This window comes from Stigmatopora argus, chromosome 16, assembly GCF_051989625.1.
Source record: "Stigmatopora argus isolate UIUO_Sarg chromosome 16, RoL_Sarg_1.0, whole genome shotgun sequence".
In the NCBI taxonomy this organism is placed as follows: Eukaryota; Metazoa; Chordata; class Actinopteri; order Syngnathiformes; family Syngnathidae; genus Stigmatopora; species Stigmatopora argus.
In genome coordinates this window covers 11,226,118-11,243,795 of record NC_135402.1, presented here as the reverse complement: position 1 = coordinate 11,243,795, position 17,678 = coordinate 11,226,118, and the positions used below count along the sequence as shown (strand labels likewise).

General features: G+C 41.8%; 1 protein-coding gene across 1 annotated transcript in view; it reads right to left on the bottom strand.

Annotated features, from left to right (window-relative positions):
• Window positions 1-13,938, bottom strand: part of trabd2a (TraB domain containing 2A) — a 75,791-nt gene extending 61,853 nt beyond the window's left edge. The window contains exons 1-2 of the mRNA XM_077622981.1: window positions 13,496-13,938; window positions 7,578-8,138 (exon numbers count right to left, since the gene is read on the bottom strand). Of these exons, the coding sequence (XP_077479107.1) occupies window positions 7,578-8,138; window positions 13,496-13,606 (672 nt within the window). The 5' untranslated portion in view covers window positions 13,607-13,938. The remainder of the gene's footprint in view (window positions 1-7,577; window positions 8,139-13,495) is intronic.
• Window positions 13,939-17,678: the final 3,740 nt, after the last annotated feature.

Genomic DNA, 17,678 nt, shown 5'->3' with positions numbered 1-17,678 from the left:
ACATGCAGTCATTCACACACACATTCATACCTAGGGGCAATTTAGAGTGTTCAACCAGCCTACTCTGCATGTTTTTGGGATGTGGGAGGTACCACTTCCAGAGTATCTGGAGAAAACCCACGCAAGTCCAGGGAGAACATGGAAGCTCCACAGAGTGAGCACCCACTTGGAATCGAACCCAGACAAAACACTCGTTCAGTGTTGTTACAGAGTAAAACATTATAGTTATCGTTACTTCTCTAAAAAGGTACTAGTTACTCAATTATCAAAGTAACTATGTTACTTTTTTTTTTATTAGTAAAAATATTATTCGTCCCGCCACTAATTCAGGGTGTCTCCTGCCAGGTGCCCATTGTTGGCTGGGATAGGCTCCAGCACCCCCAGTAATGTTTGTATTTCCACCCTGAAAAGCCTCCTCAGTGTGATCCACACTTGCCATTGCAGGGTCCTTTGGCTTAAACAAAGTTTTGTGACTGTGTGAGTAAATTGGGTTTTTATGTGACTGCTTGTGGGTTTTCTCCGGATACTCTCTCACATTCCAAAACCATGCTTGTAGGCTGGTTGAACACTAAATTGCCCGTCGGTGTGGTCATGAATGGTCTCCTCGTTCCCGCGTTTGGCTTACCACCAATTCAGGTTGTCCCCGCCTCGTGGCTGAAGTCAGCTGGGATCGGCTCCAACACCCCCGCGCAAATTGTAATGATAAGCGGTTCAGAATATGAAGGAATACATGAATGAAAAGTAACTTGAACAACACTGTCAGTTACACACTGAGATAATGGTAAAGGTTATGCAGTACATGCACATTCTATGCCATTACTCCATTTTTTTAGTATAATAATATACTAATAGCAATGTGTTTATATTCATTGTAAAAAGTATTGTGTAATTGATAGGTCTTTGAAGGTACTCTGACGATTCGCCGAAAGACGTTTCGCCGACGGACGTTTGGACACGCAATGTAATTTATCAAAGCTGGGGATTGATGTCTGACACTGAGAAAAAAACAACACTAGAAGACTTATGTGAAATTCTAAGTGCCTTGGACAGACTAGAAGGCTTAGAGAACAATACAGACGCTCCCCTACTTACGAACGCAATTGGTTCCGAGCGATTGTTCATAAGTTGAATTTGTTTGTAAGTTGATTTAGTGCTATATTTTGTATTATAATTTATGTTTAAGGCCGATATAAGTATATTGAAGGTTTATATAAGTGCATTTGTATGTTTAAGGCTTGTATAAGTAACACGCATTGGTTTGTACTGAAAAAAAACATTTAATAAAATGGAGAGAATATGTACAGTACTGTAGAGAGACAGAGAGATTTATGTATTAGAAACTGGCCAAAAGAAGCGACCTAAAGACGATTGCAGTTTTCTTCTTTTTTTCATCATAAATGATGCTGTATGGCATCATTCAATTGATTTGCAAACTTTGTGCAACGTTCAATATTTGGGTCCTGCTGCTCGATCTTTCTGTTTATAAATGGTACTGACGGTCGAACGATTTAATGCCCGTGAAACGCTCACCACTCTCACGCGCATCAAGCTTCGTTATTATTGCCACTCGTTTCAAATGAAATGGCTTGCCTCTTCCTTGCAACTCCCTCAATAGAAGCCTTTAGCTTTTTACCAACCATATTCATTATTGGATGCATGAGATATTTAATGATACAAATGAAAAAGGTTCTTTGCACACTGGAGATACATTCACGCACTTCCGCATTACAACGAAGAAGAAGGTAGATGCTGGGTGAGCTGAGCTCTCACAGCGCCAGGCGTCGGTATTAGCGGCGGAAAGAAGTACTACTCCGAAAAAGGCGCGAAATACAAAATTGGACTTGCGAACATTTTTGGACTTAAACGCAATTTGCAGACATGTTCGTATGTACCGTTGTTCGTAAGTTGAATGTTCGTAAGTAGGGGAGCGTCTGTACCTGAAAGTGCCATGGAACACACTTTTACTTCTAGTTTAATTTTAAATAATTTCCCATTATTTTAGGAAATATATATTCAAAATGATTTGCTGAGAACCTTAATTCAAAGATGAATCTCATTTTCTATGCTGGTGTAAGTTTTCTGGAGTAGGATTTCTGGATTTACAATTTCATTACAGTAGTACTTACTGTTACTACTACTTTATTTCCTCTATTTCTTCTGTCATGTACTGTTCTGCGTGATCTCCAAATGGCTACTACTTTAAACGCAAGGATAAAATAAAAAATATAAAAAATTGGCAGCACATTGTAGTACGTACTTGTATTTAGAAATATGTCCAGCGGGGGCAGTACATGCCCTTGTTATTCCTAAATGAATGTTATCTGTAACGGGCCGTATATGGCCCGCGGGCCGAGGTTGAAAAACATGTACACACACGATCCGGGGGCGGGGCGAGCGCGCAAATCCCATTTCGGCGAAACGTCCGTTCGGCGAACTGTCCGTCGGCCAAACGTCCGTCGGCCAAACGTCTTTCGGCGAATTGTCCGGTCACGGTCTTGGTAGGTTTGCCAAGAATATAAAAGTATTTCTCACAATAAATAAAGTCACAAAATCTGCAAAACAGAATCCTGGTGATAAATAAATTGCACTAAATGGTAGTAAGACCGAGTGCTTGTGGCATTTTGGTAGGATTCGATGCAATTAAAGCTCTCGTGTGACAAACTTTTTTTTCTAATCTGTGGTTCTGTCTTTTAATGTCCTAAACCATCTGCCACAGGCTACGATTTGAAATTGCTAGTGTCCTGGATGAATCGGGCACTCAAGTATGTACATTGCCTTCCTTAAACAAGGAGAATTGATTCCACCGAGAAAAGGAGGGAGCAGACAGTAATCTTCTGGTCTGTGGTGAACACTTTCCAGTAAACCAAATGTATGCTGCCCAATACTCGATAATATCTCCCTTCTAAATGAAGAAAGAAACCTCTGCCATCTTACTTAACTACGTGTTAAAACGAAATAGCTGAGACGATGAAAAAAAAATTCTTTCCAGAGCGACCTTAAACATCTTCTCCAAAAGGGATCTGCACGCAGGCGCCTCATGTTGACCACAAGCGCTGTCATTGCCCACTTCTGCTTTCCTTCACAAGTTCCTGAGATTGTTGTGGAGATTGTTGATGAAAACAAAGTCGAGGAAATGGAAGAAAAGACCAGTGATCCGGTCAATTTGTGTTCCACGCGTCTCCTGCGCAATCTACCCAGCAAACCTTCTGACCTCACAGTCTAATTTGAGGAAAGTATGATAGCAACTATTCTCACAAAGGAGAGACGGAGTCTGTGGTGGTTACGGTGCTGTATTTAGTACGTGTTCAGCCGCATGTCACCAAGTAAAACGAAACAGCTGCCTTTTCACTAGGTTTGAGTTTGATTTATTTAATAAGGGACAGCACATATTCATCAACATATTTATAGTCATGTTAATGAATATATATATATATATATATATATATATATATATATATATATATATATATATATATATATATATATATATATATATATATATACTATGTAAATATGTAAGATTGTAGCCAAGGACTAATTTCCATCGTTAGTCCCTTGTGTAGGTTGAAGATAAACGATGAAACATATACACACAAACACACATGCACATACGCGCACACACACACACATGCACACATACACACACGCACACACACAAGTATGCACAGTTTTAGATAACGTTCTGCTGAGTTGATTGGCGAAGGTGAAGACGCATTTCACACACTGTTCGTAGAATCCCGATACTATCATGTAACCCTTTAAAAATGATAAAAATATACCATTTTTTATGAAATCTTTGTAAAACACAAAAGCATGCTGCTTCTTTTCACCCAAACCATGACTTACAATGGCCCATAATGACCAGCTAAGAATAAAGCTGCATTAAGCACACAAACAACATGTTAAAGCTGCGGCCCAGTGGAGCGAATGGTTAGCGCGTCCGCCTCACAGCTCTGGGATCCTGAGTTCAATTCCAGGTCACATCCACCTGTATGGAGTTTGCATGTTCTTCCCGGGCCTGCGGGAGTTTCCTCCAGGTACTCCGGTTTCCTCCCACAATCCAAAAATATGCATGGTAGGCTGATTGGACACACTGAATTTGCCCCTAGGTATCGGTGTGAGTGTGTATGGTTGTCCTTCTCCTTGTGCCCTGCGATCGGCTGGCCACCGATTCAGCTGGGATAGGCTGCAGCACCCCCTCGACCCTAATGAGGATAAAGCGGTTCAGAAATGAGATGGGTTCACTTCAATATTGAAATGTACACTATCTAGCTTTGAGCTTGGGGCGAAAGGCTGACTACACCCTAGATTGGTCCCCAGTCAGCCGTAGGGCACACAGAGACACAAACGACCACACACACTCACAATCATACCGCCACTAGCGGGAATCGAGCCTGCGCCTACCCACACCGAAGTAAGGCGAGAGAACCTCTACACCACAAGGCTGCCTTTATCCATAACATTTAACATCAATTTGACATACCATGCAGCCCAGTGGGCGAGTGGTTAGCATGTCGGCTTCACAGTTCAGTGGTCGAGGGTTAGATCAGAGGCGGGTCACTGTGTAGGGTTTGCATATTCTCCCCAGGGTACTCTGGTTTCCTCCCACATCCCAAAAATATGCAAGATAGGCTGTTTGAGTCTGAGCGTGAATGGTTGTCCGTCTCCATGTGCTCTGCCATTGGCTGGCCACCAATTCAGGTGTCCCCCGCCTGTCCATATTTTTCTGGGATAAGGTCCAGCAACCCCCGTGACTCTAGTAAGGATAAAGCGGTTCAGAAAATGAGATGAGATGAGAAATTATTAGTTCCTTGGTTGTAGAGTCAAGAAGCGAAAACGAATGAATTTCAATAGTTATGGATCTGTGAAGTCATCAAAATTCTTTATTGAGTCCTATTTAGATTAGATAACTTTATTAATCCCGTATTCGGGAAATTTCACTGTCACGGTAGCAAGAGGGTGAGGTAAAGATGACGGTAAAGTTTCAATCGTTTAAGCATAGTGTGTAAAAACCTGTGATTGTAGGCCACTAAAGATCTTGTTAAAGGAAACTAACATATAACAATTCCCACTCCTCCAAGAGGTAAATGCTGCACCAGCTGGAATAAGGCATTACAAAACATTGTTTTTAAAAAGCCATCAAAAGCCAATCAACTCAACCTACAGAAATGATGTCTTTTTTTTCTTTCATTACGTAGCGGTTTTTGCCACAGAGGATCCAAATTCAAATATTGCTGGGTGGTTTGAGGAAGAGAATTATATGGTGAGGGCCAGCAAAGCCCGCTTTAAAATAACAGTACTTAAAGCTTCTGGGTGTTAGCGTAAATGGTGGTGTATAATCCCCTCAGCTCCGACCAGCATTAGCTGAAATTCCTCAATAATGGGCAACATGACTCTGTTGGGACTCAAGTCTTAGTGAGATGTTTGTAAGACTGTTAGGGTCAGCGGAGGGCGCAGACAGACAGGCAGACGGACAAGGAGACTCAAGTGTGCCTCTGCTTTGGGTAACAAGGTGCCTCTTTTTCAGGGTGATTTTAGACCTGGACCATTAGGATCAATTTTTCCATCATAACAAAGGAGGTGGAGCCGGGCTGAATGTTTGCACAGCTGATTATTAACACCACACCTTTTTCCACTCAAACAAGCCAAGGGTAGAAAGTGGCAACTTCGGTTTTGCTGAAGTTTAATCTGTGTATTTAGTCTTTGTCAATTATATTGAAAGTGGAATCAATTTGTGAGTGAGCCTTCACCCTCACATTCAAAAACTGAACAAAGCTACCAAGTACAAAAGCGGGAAACGCACGATGCCCATCGATACTGCAGGTGACAACCGTCCTGCATTTCGGCTCATTCGACACAATACATACCTTGAGTGCATTATCATTGCTTCTCACACTATGAATAATAACTAACAATATACAGCAGGCCCGCTTATTGGAACACCAATAACGCATCCTTGAGCTTGAAGCCGTTGCAGCTATATAGGCAGAACAGTTTGGTTTAGCTTGGTAGGACACTGTATGGAATTAGGAGCTCCTATCTGAGCGCCAATTTAACACAGCAATAAGATTAGTATTAATAAACATTAGCTCTGTCATAATCAGTTGTATTGTTTACTGCCCAACGTGTGCGGTCGTTTGGTCGCCGGTCTTTTGGTCGCCGGACTTTTGGTCGCGGTCTTTTGGTCGCCCGGACACAAACAACGGGCGACCAAAACACCGGCGACCAAAACACCGGCAACCAAAAGACCGGCGAAAAAATGACCGAGTACCACTGCCCTAACTCCTTCCAACAACCTTGTGTGTCGAATGTTACCTATCAAGTGTAATGTCACTATACAATGATAAATTGAATAATGAGGTAAGTGTAATGTCACTATACAATGATGAATTGAATAATGAAGACCTTTTATATCTCATCTCATCTCATTTTCAGAACCACTTTATCCTCACTAGGGTCGCTGACTTTGGGCCAGAGGCAGGGGACACCCTGAATTTATGGCCAGCCAATCGCAAGGCACTAGGAGACACACTACAATTCACGCTCACATTCATACCTAGGGGCAATTCAGAATGTCCAATCAGCCTACCATGCATGTCTTTGGAATGTGGGAGAGAACCGGCTGTACCCAGAGAAAAGCCACGCAAGCCCGGGGAGAACATGCAAACTCCACACAGGTGGACTGACCTGGATTTGAACCCAGGTCCGCCACATTTTTTTAATAGCGCAACAATTGTCTGTTGGTTCTAAACAAGCAGGTGGGACCGGGGAAGCCAGGCCCCCTGCTTGTAACCAATAAAGAATGAACCAGGATTATAAGGGATTTATGACGAACATAAAGCCGTGAAGCTGGCATGACAGGGGAGGACGTTGACACACTACTCGAGTGCCACTCAACCCTCACAACTGATGAGGATCTCGTCAAAATGATGCCCTCTGGGAGTAAGGAAGAAGAGGAAGTGGACAACGACGAGGAAGAGAATAAAGAATGTGGTTTTACTTTAAGAAATCTGCACGAGATCTTCAGTATGGCACGGAGTTTGCAATAACGGGTCCAGGGGCCGTTGAATTTGGCAATCACCTTGAAAGTGTCATGTGGTTGTATAAAAGCATATTTGTACTAAAACCTGAAACACCGGTCACAACTCCCACCGCTATCTTCCTTGTGTGCCGCAAAACCTCCTCCTGCTGCCCCTACGGCGCCTCCTAATGATTTCATCTTGATCCAATGTCTCTCGAATCTGACGAAGAGGACTCCCAACAACCTGTTTTTTTTGGCTTTCTTTTTTAAATCAAGCAGGGGGGGAAATATTTTCACAGTAATTAAAGTATTTAATTTCTATTATTTATAGATTATATTTAGATATTAATACATTTCAGTCTTTGTCTATAACTGTGGCATTTAATAAATACACTTGATAATTGTACTTGTATTTTTATATAAGCGGGAAAATATGTAATATGGTAGTAATAGTAGGGGTTATTCTATTTTATGGTTTTTCGATTATCGCGGCCATGACTGGACTACATTATCCGTGAAATTCGAGGGATTACTGTATATGTGACTTTACACTTACCTGGGAGAAATTGAGGCCGTTGAGGGGATGACACTGTTCCTCCACTTTCTCCACAGCTCCTGTCCTCTTCCTCATTCTCTCAGCCTCCTGGGCCAGGTACAAGTCCAGAACCGGCACTCCTCGAGTTTTAATGTCTGCCTCCGTAAGAGAGTTAACCATCAACATGACCCAAACGGGACGCTTCCTCTCCCAATTTCCGGCGATGGCGTTGAAGAGATAGTCCGCATAGAGTCCCTTCCCTCTCTGGTCTGGCGTCATCCACGAAGGCATCATGAGTTTTACATACTCCAGGTGCCGTTTGAGTCTGCGATAAATGTCTCTGGGTAGAACGTCCTGCAGGTTCTCGCCCTGAGGGAGCAGCTGACAGCTGGTCAGGGCGGAGATGGTGTAAGGATCGGTTAGGTCGAGCTCGAAGTAGACAATGTTGCTTTCCTGGAAGGCCAACTTGGAGTTCTCTGGGATGAAGTCCCACACACGTGTGTAAGGAACATGGATGGTGCCGTAGAAATATGAGGGAGGGTCTCGTTTGATCGTCCATAAGAAGGAGTTTAAGTCAGTTTGCTGCAGGGAGAAAACATTTTAGATTTTCTCATGTGGTAGAAATGGTATCATAGCCATTCTAAAGCATACTAATAAAACTGACAAATTTCACCACCTGCAGAAATGCCTACGAGGTGCCAGATGTCATCATAGGCTAGACACAGGACTTTTTCCGGAAAGCATGGCAAGGAATTTTACCACCAATAGAAAATAAAACCCCTGGTTTCCTTTCCAAATAATCCACCTTCTCAATGAGGATCACGGAGCCCGTCCATACTTTTCATTTTCATGAACAGATCAAATATTTATTTACTTTTTTTTCATGAGCTTTAACATCCTTGTTAAAAAAAACATGATATGTAAAGATCCGATAATTTAAATGTTATTATTTGTTTTGTGATAAAACTATGGAAAACAAAGCTTGCTCTTAACCATTGTTTAGTCACAGGTGGCTGAGAAAGTAGCGACAGTGGCACAACGAGACCCACGTGTCTCTAAGGAAGTCTGGGACGTCATTGCTTGATTGTGCCTGAATTGGCGTGTTCTCGTAAGAGCTCTCGTAATTTCATTCATTCATTCATTATACGTACTGCGCATCTTCGTATGGGTTGCGGGGGTTGCTGGAGCCTATCCCAGCTGAGTTCGGGCGAAAGGCAGACTACACCCTAGACTGGTCGCCAGTCAGTCATAGGGCACACGGTACACGGTCAATTGGTCGCCAGTCTTTTGGTCGCCGATCTTTTGGTCGCCGGTCTTTTGGTCACCCGGAGGTTATTGATAATTACCATTTAAATCGTTGCTCAAATTCCCTAAATACAAACTGCGAATTACTATTTAGTCATACTTAATGCCCTATTAATTATTAGGCTAAAGAAAAGCTCCAAATTTCCCGGACTTTTATTGTTTTTTGTTGGAGAAGTTGTTAAGACCCTGACTGACGTACCTTCCTAGGGGGACAACTCATGTACATACAAACTCTTATACACACACGTCGGCTCAGTGAAACTGCTCATGGCCATTGTTGGCTTTTATTGATGCGTAGACCGTGTTGTTTTACCTTGTTTTGTCGCCGGTCTTTTGGTGGTCGGTCTTTTGGTCGCCGGTCTTTTGGTCGCCCGTTGTCGCGGTCCGTGTGACCAAAAGACGGCGACCAAAAGACCGGTGACCAATCGATTGCACACGGGGCACACAGAGAGACAGACAACCATTTGCACTCACAATCATACCACCATCACCAGCGCGAATAGAGCCCACGCCTGCCAAGACCGATGTCAGGCGAGTGAACCCCCACACCATCAGGCGTCAGGCAGCCCGCTCTCGTAATTTCCTCTATCTGCTTGCTGCCCAAATTCTTTGACCAAAGCAACCGGTGGATATTGACCTGAAATGTTCTCATTGTGGTGACATATCTACATCAGAGCTGCAAGCGTGTAATTTCTAGGTCAGCCGTAGCAGCCTTTTTTTCACCTTGGATATACTGCATACAAAGTTAGCTAATATATTACATGCTGCAATGTGCTTCTACTTATTTTCTAAAGCACTTGAACTCAGCAAATATGCTGAACTGATTGCCAGTGGGGCATTTATGAATTAGACATCCATTTACACCCAGCCTCATTTTTAATAATACATTTAAATGAGGCGTGTAAAGAAAGATTCCACCAGTGGTGTCACATAAGATTCCCTTCAAATAGTTTTCCTACTCAAGGGATTCCTTCCTGGATCCCATATTTCTCTGCCACACCTTCAAAAATGTAACAGAAATTAAACCATGGAGGCTTGTTAAAATATATATATTTAAAGATGTCCCAGATCGTGGCGGCCCGGCGGATGAGTGGTTAGGGCATTGGCTTTTACAGTTTTGGGGCCCTGGGTTCAAATCCAGGTCAGTACTCCTGTGTGGAGTTTGCATATTTTCCCTGGGCCTGTGTGGGATTTCTCTGGGTACTCTGATTTCCTCCCACATGTGAAAAATATGCACGGTAGGCTGTTTGGACACTCTAAATTGCCCCTGGGTATAAGTGTGAGCGTGAGTGGTTGTCCTTCTCCTCGTGCCCTGCGATCAGCTTGCCACCAATTAAGGCCCCCCGTCTTGTGTCTGAAGTCAGCTGGGGTAGGCTCCAGCACCCACCGTGACCCTTGTGAGGATAAGCTGTTCAGAAAATGAATGAATGTTCAAGATTCAATCACATGATCGGAAATTGGGCCCGATCAAGTAATTTTTAGAGAATTGTAATTGGGTCAAAAAGGTCAGGTTTTAAAAAAAAAAAATTTTGTAAGTCGTTGGCAGTCATTGATGGCAAAATATGTCCAATCTATTTCGTTTGGGAGGTCTAACAGAACACATTTGAGACATTCATACCATCCAACATTTGAGCCACATAAGAGGGTTTATTAACAAAAAAATATTTTTTTACAAATAAATTGTTCAGCACATAATAAGGTTATTATTATTAGATTTAAATATGTGGTTCTCATCAATGAAACCGAAAGAAAATAATAGTCCAATGGGATAAAACGGAGCTCTTTTGATTGGATTGGATAACTTTATTCATCCCGTATTCGGGATATTTTATTGTGACAGTAGCAAGAAGGTGATTAGACAGAACAACAAAGCAAAAGCACAAAGTACAAAGCAAATCAAAGTAAATGGGATCATTAAGAATCACCAAATAAAAACCATTAAGACAGAAAAGCAGCAAAAACACAAAACGAGCAAGAGTGGACGGAGCTACCGCCACCGGCTGCCACTTGAACGGCGCCATCTAGGTTGCGGTAGCAAAAACGGATACAGACTCAAAAAGACGTTGCAAAGTGGATTGTGCTTTTCTTGACTTTTATGCTTTCTTTGTTCTGTTTCAATGAAGTAAATATAAATAAACAGTACTGTACATTACTGTGTCTGTATTTTTTAGATATACCTCTGGATTATTTTAATTATTATAAGAAATAACAGTGTGATGAATCAAGCTCACATGATTGTCATTTCCTTGACTTTCATATTGTCGCCAGGAAATTTTGTTTCACTAATGCATATATATTTATAGTATAGTACTGTATTTATATTTTCTGAAATATTATTTTTGTTCTTTGTAGCCCTTAGCTCTTTTTTGTCATTGTTAGACATTATTCATTTGTTTTCTTTTCAATCCGTTTCGATCAACACTTTCCCTCCTCCCAATCACAATGGATTGGACGTCTATCTTCATCAGTCAATGCAGTTAATACTTTTTTAAACCTTTTAAAAACTGTTCCCTTACTCCCTCTGAAAATGATGTCTTGGGGTCGAATTTCCAAACGCGTGATCAGCACCATCTCTATTTGTGAACGTAATATAGAAGTTTGAATTTTAGTTTCTTGTCTATTGTGCATCATTTGTAATGAGCTGCCAGTCAGGGAGGCATAAACCTAGTCCGTGCAAAAAGGTGGCCTCGCATACATCCCTTTTTTGAATTCATGTCTAGTGCTAGGCCCAGGGCTACACAAACGGGAGTATTGAATGCACCATCTGCTGAGGAATGTAATTTTACAGATCATTCAATAAGCATTTCGGCAAGTTAACACTAAGAGAAGTTAGTCTATGCCTTGCATATCAAACACTGGGGCCGTCTGACACTTGGCCAGGAGATTGTTTATTAGTCGAGTGCTAACAGAGCCATAATGACTTATTAACAGGCCACTTGGGTGCAAAGTGTCAAACAAACAATACATATGATGTCACATGGTCAGACTGCCGGATGAGTCGCACCAATGTTTGCAGCTGAATCAGACGTAGAATAATATACTGATGTCTGAGTGTATTTTATGTTGCTCTATTCATTCATTTTCCAAACCGCCTATCCTCACACTCCTTTACTAACTATGGCCACCAGGCAGGGGACACCCTGAATCGGCGGCCAGCCAATCACAGGGCACAAGGAGACAGATAATGATTCATCCTCACACTCATATCGAGGGGAAATTTAGCGTGTTCAACCAGCCTAACCTGCAAGGAGTACCCAGACAAAACCCAGGCAAGCCCGGGGAGAACATGCAAACTGCATACAGTGAGGACCCTTGAGGATTGAACCCTCCACCCCAGAACTGTGAGGCCCGATGCACTAACCACTCTCCACCGGGCCACTCAATAGTGCTCTATAGACAATAAATCAATTGCAGTTGTGACCAAAGGTTTATGAAATGACTATAAGTTTGAGGATGTAATGTATTAATTTATTTACATGACTAATTTACTGAGGGATAATGATGTGTTGATCAAGCACGTGCTGACTATTATTTTTAAAATACTTATTTAGACTGAACAACATGTAATGTTTGTGGAGCATGTAAGCATGAAAAAAGCAAGCTTAGCAGGAAAAAATGTGAGTCACCACCAGAACATTTGGCTACGACTGCAGAGCGGTAAGTGAATTAATAACTCATATTTGTACAAATTGCTTTAAAGGTCATTTTTAATCAGCCTTTTGGGCAACATAATTTCAGAATGCATGGCATTAGAGCTCATGTTCCAACTAGAAAATGCCAGAAAGAGGAAAGAAAAGATATTTGTAGTGTCCAAATTATTTTAAACTCCATATATATATATATATATATATATATATATATATATATATATATATATATATATATATATATATATATATATATATATATATATATATATGTATATATATACTTATATATATACAAAGCAAATCAAAGTAAATGGGATCATTAAGAATCACCAAATAAAAACCATTAAGACAGAAAAGCAGCAAAAACACAAAACGAGCAAGAGTGGACGGAGCTACCGCCACCGGCTGCCACTTGAACGCCGCCATCTTGGTTGCGGTAGCAAAAACGGATACAGACTCAAAAAGACTTATATATATGTATATATATACTTATATTTACGATATTGTTTGAGGGGTATATTCAAAAAGTATCTTCAAAGTCGAATAATTAGACATGTAATTGTGTTTTGTTTGCCTTTTAAGAACTGTTTTTCACACTACACAACTCCAGTAAATTTAAAGTGACATTAAAGCTCTCATATGTGATCAGTACACTTAAAATACTACTGTATGAAACATAACTAGAGTCAGCCTGACTCTTTAACTTTCATGACATATTGAGAAAGCAAACAACAGGATATGGTAAAAACGATGCCACATTTTGGTCTTGGAAAGATCTGTTGATGCACTTGACAAAATGTAAAATCTTATACTATCTGCAATATTTCAGTTTTGAAAAGAATGTCGCCCTATTTCTTTTTTAGGATGTTTTTTGGTTCTTTTTTTATCTACCTGTCCATCACTCATTTTTTAATGTACCTGTACCATCCATCCATCCATCCATCCATCCATCCATCCATCCATCCATCCATCCATTCCACTTACTTTCTTGTTGAGCTCACAGTTGCCTGAGTCCGGTCTGATCCTCCACGGGTCTCCTCGGACTAAAAGAACCAGACAGTAAAGGATCAGTGCGCTCGGGTCTCCGCTCATCATCGTGTCTCTTTGCCCCCCCTCCCCAAAAAAAGTATTCGGAACTACTATTCCACTGAATGCATGAGTGAATCGGAGCGTCGTGGGCTCCACGCGGCCACGCCAAACAAAGCGGTCATGCTCACGCACTGAGCCCGCACTGGGACTCGGGCGCCGCGGTGCTGGTCATTTGCTGGGGTTTTTCCTTTTCCTTCCGCGGGTGGGGGTCACATCACATCGTCCGCTTGTCAGACCTCTTCTCTCCGTGTGGCCTCCTCTTGCGCAAAACTGCTGCGTAAAACGCGCTCGTCCCAGCGGACCATACATTGAAAAGTTAGACTGACCTGAATGGAATCGTGCGTCCAATCAGCCTGACTTTTTATTTGCATCTGTGTGTCGGCATGTCGGCTGTGCGCGTGCACGAGCATCTTTGCTGACAGGGATCGACCCCCTGTGTCCCCTGACCACCCCCAACGCCCACACGACCTCCTTACGCACGCGCAAACGAACACACCCTCTAACCTTACTTTAACCTTAGACCGATTCTCAGCCCCAATAGCGTTCAATGGTTAACCCTTTATTGGGTAATGACTACTTTTGGTCATTCAAAAACAAAAACAACTGGTGTCCATGAAGTGGACATGATAACAATTTTGGTAGGCCACACCAATAACATTTGCTATATAGTGTAGTAAATTGTATTTATAGGAGTGGCGATCCGTGCATTTTCTCGTAGTGCCTTCAACGAATCAATCCAACCCTCAAAAACTATTTTATGGCTATAAAACCTTGACTGCAGCTACAGCTGCGACACATAAAAATTAATCAATAAATCAATGGACAATAATGGGGTAAAATCCACTTCCTAGCAGCATTTAATGATTAAATACAAATACTGGAGCTTTTCAGACATTACAACCTGGACGGGGGGTGATTTTCCCGGGAAAAGACAGCAATGAACGTCAATTGCGTACCGGCAAACATTGCCCGAAAATGGGGGAAAATCCAGCCGAAAACAGCATTTATTGATTAAATACAAATACTGGAGCTTTTTAGACATCAGAACCATGCCCGGAGTATCATTTCCCCCGGAAAACGACAGCGAAGAAGGTCTGGCATGGTCCGTCATAGATAAGTCCATATACGTCCATACGCGAAACGGCAAAAATTGCACTAAAATGGGGTAAAATCCACTTCCTAGCAGCATTTATTGATTAAATACAAATACTGGAGCTTTTCAGACATTACAACCGGGCCATGGAGGTGATTTCCCCGGAAAAAAACAGGGATGGACGTCAATGGCGAAACGGCAAAAATTGCACTAAAATGGGGTAAAATTCATTTCCTAGCAGCATTTAGTGTTTAAATACAAACACTGGAGCTTTTCAGATATCAGAACTTGGCCCACAATTGAAATATTATTTAGGAATATAGACATATTTTGCTCACCAAAAATCCTTTTTAACTGTACACAATATCCATTCTCCTTTCTTTCTTCCTTCTTTTATATCGTCATCGAAGCTAATGCTGAAAGACGAACCTGTCCTGTCGTATTTCTGGCATAGTCCGTCTTGAAAATGGCTTTGCCCGCTCCAAATACAGTTTGGTAGCTCTGGCTAATGACTAGCCTCATAGTTGGTGAAAGCGATGACGTATCCCTCTGCCTGCGACAAGGCAATGACGTATCCCTACGCCCGCGTCAATATATTGTGGTGTTGCCAACTCGAAATCTGATTGGTTAAAGCAACAGTCTTATTGACGCTTGTTTAAAGCGGCAGAGCCCGCAGAACTGATTGTGAAGGCTTTGAAGCAGATTTCTGACCCTGGCAACAAATAATGGCTGAAATGTGATTGGTTAAATGCTTCAATATGAAAACACACATCTGGAAGCAGTGCAACCAGGGGGAAAGGAAGCTAACAGACAATTTGGAATTATTGTAGGTATTGATGGACAAAATATAATATATGATTCAGATATTTATTAGGCCAGCAGAGAAGGCCTTGAAGGCCCTGACAGCCCACCACTGATTTATAGTATCCATTTTTGCTACTGGAACCAAGATGGCGCCGCTCAAGGTGACAGCCGGTAGCGGTAGCTTTGTCTGCTCTTGCTCGTTTTGTGTTTTTGCTGCTTTTCTGTCTTTTTTTATTGCATTTTGGTATTTAGTTTTTTACCTAGGTCTACAATGTCTTGTGAGTCTTATGTCTGTCTTGCTGCTGCAACCAAGAAATTTCCCGAATACGGATTGAAATAAACCTAACCTAACCTAACATAATAAGTAGAAATGCACTCTCACACTTACCGTATTTTCTCGCATATTAGCCACCTCCGCGTATAAGCCGCACCCTTAAAATTGCCTCAAAAACCATTGAATTTTACAGTTTTCACCTCCATATTAGTGGTTTTAATAAGGAGTACAAATGTGTTACTTTGAAAGGAAAATCTTAAGAAAAATCATTGCACGTGATATTTCTGAGATACTGTATGAATCCTGCTGGATTGCACATTCTGAAAGAGTGTTGCCCGCACCTGGGCGATATTAGGGTTGCTTGGTTTTATGCTTTTTCCCCCTGGTGTCCTGTCTGAGTGATTGCCCATTGTGTTCCGCTGTCGTTTCTCCGCCCCTGGTGTATTCCCTGCCTTCTCCCTCGTGTGTTTCCCAGGTGTTCCTAATTGTCTTGTCAACCCATGTCACTCTATTTAAACCCCACTGATTGTTATGTCATTCGTCAGATCGTCTGCTTTCGTTTGTCCACGTTTCCTCGTTACCTCCATCCATGTTCCATTTGCCTCGTTCCTCGCTTTACAGTATCTCCCCTTGTCAGGTTTGGTTATGTGATTTGATTTCTAATTCTTTGTAATTTCTAATATCCTGCTTAATTTATTAAAGTTTTGGTTTGAGCGCCACTTCCCTCGTTCTCGCCTCGACATCTTGCCAAAGACGTAACAGACGAATTCAAAAAGGAAGTCATTATCAGAGTTGGGACATGGAAAAGCAATGTATTCATTCACATTTTCAGAAAAATAATATCGGCACAAAAAACAAATATGGATAACTACAGAAAAAAACAGTTTTATACTAATTCATCTCGTAATTGTTGTTTTCTTACTGCAAAACAGAAAATAACCAACTAATAGTAAATGTTAATTTGCTGACATCTACTGGTGAAAAAAGTATAGCAACTCTGTAAGTCTTGTGCGCATATAAGCCGTACCCTTGATTCTGTCATCTTTTTTTACAAATACAGATTATATGCGAGGAAATACAGTAATAGCACATTAAAGCTTATTCGTTCATTCATCGTTTGATGGTTCAAAAAGCAAGAGAACACGTGGAACTTTTGGTATGACTATAACTAAATTCAAAAAGATGTATTTAATAAAATTGCAACTGAGGAAAACATGAGTAAAATTATAATATTGTTTACCTGTCTGATAGGCTGGCATGAATGCTGCAAAGCTTTTATGCAATTTTCTTCAGTGTGTCAATGTGAGGGCGGCCAGGGCCCTGAGTAGTTAGCGTGTTGGCATCATAGTTCTGTGGTCCTGGGTTCAAATCCAAATTGGTCGTCATGCGTGGAGTTCGCGTGTTCTCCGTGGGCCTGCGTGGGTTTTCTCCAGGTACTCCAGTTTCCTCCCTCATTCCAAAAACATGCATGGTAGGCTGGTTGGAAAATGTCAATTGCCCCTAAGAATGAGTGTTTGTCTCCTCGTGCCCTGCGATTGGCTAGCCACCGATTTGGGGTGTCCCCTGCCTCGTGCCCAAAGTCAGCTGGGATAAGCCCCAGCACCCCCTGCGACCCTAGTTAGGCTAAAGCGGTTCAGAATGAAATGTCAACATGATATAGTATGTTAATACGATGGGTGTGCAGGTCTGACAGAACACTGGCACGGGGGAACATGCAAATTCTTCATAGGAAGGTCAGGCCCAGAATTGAACCATAAAACTCAGCAATGCGAGGCGAACATGCTACCCACTCAAGTGTATTATTTATTTACATTGTATTTAACTCAATGCCCGCCACTGACATTGATAGAAGTCCAAATGATTTCAATTGGGAGGCAGGAGTGACGGTGAATGTTCTCGTTTCAGTA